This window comes from Mandrillus leucophaeus, unplaced genomic scaffold (assembly GCF_000951045.1).
Source record: "Mandrillus leucophaeus isolate KB7577 unplaced genomic scaffold, Mleu.le_1.0 Scaffold181, whole genome shotgun sequence".
Lineage (NCBI taxonomy): Eukaryota > Metazoa > Chordata > Mammalia > Primates > Cercopithecidae > Mandrillus > Mandrillus leucophaeus.
Window position 1 is genome coordinate 1,904,341 of NW_012101821.1, and position 717 is coordinate 1,905,057.

Consider the following 717-nt stretch of genomic DNA (forward strand, 5'->3'; position numbering starts at 1 on the left):
GAAATTACATGTGATCCTCTTGGGGAAACAAGTCTCTTTATAAACTGAGAAGAGTTTGTTCTGAAAAATTTCTGAGCCCCTTTATGATATTCAATTTCCAAGGCACAGAGGTTAACTTTTATTTGTGACTACAAACTGAGATGTTTCTAAATATTAGTGCTAAGTTTATACTGTGCACAGTACATAAACTTTTAGATTTATACTAATAACCCATCTTACCAATCAATCCCCCTGTGGTAGTTATTTCTATTAAAGAACTGTACCTCCTCAAAGGTTTTTGGGCTGGGGGAGTTACTAAGGATGGAAGGATGCATAACCAGGAACAAATACAAAGCAGTGGTACCTGGAAAGATAATAGAGGTTCAGAAATTAATTAAATGAAAACACAATTTCCTATGATCAGCACTTTAAAGTCATTAATAAATATTACAATGATCCAAACAGAGTTGTTACAACTACTCCTTGAAATAACTTGAATGGATAATCAGCAGTTTAACAGAAGCAGGTTCTAAAAAAATGGAGACAGTGTGGTGTGAAAATAGGCCTGTTGCAGGGATTGAGAGAACTGGCTTTCAATCTCAGTTCAATGACTGATTTGTCTGTGACTTTGTCTTTTAGCTTCTGTTTGTCTCAGTTTTCTTTTTCTTTTCCTTTCTCCTTCCTTTCTTCTCTCTCTCCTTCCTTCCTTCCTTCCTTCCTTCCTTCCTTCCTTCCTTC

The 717-nt window shown here is 36.0% G+C and overlaps 1 protein-coding gene across 1 annotated transcript in view; it reads right to left on the bottom strand.

Annotated features, from left to right (window-relative positions):
* Window positions 1-717, bottom strand: part of NDST3 (N-deacetylase/N-sulfotransferase (heparan glucosaminyl) 3) — a 242,460-nt gene that overhangs the window by 44,794 nt on the left and 196,949 nt on the right. Inside the window, exon 9 of the mRNA XM_011977608.1 lies at window positions 220-343. Within this exon, the coding sequence (XP_011832998.1) occupies window positions 220-343 (124 nt within the window). The remainder of the gene's footprint in view (window positions 1-219; window positions 344-717) is intronic.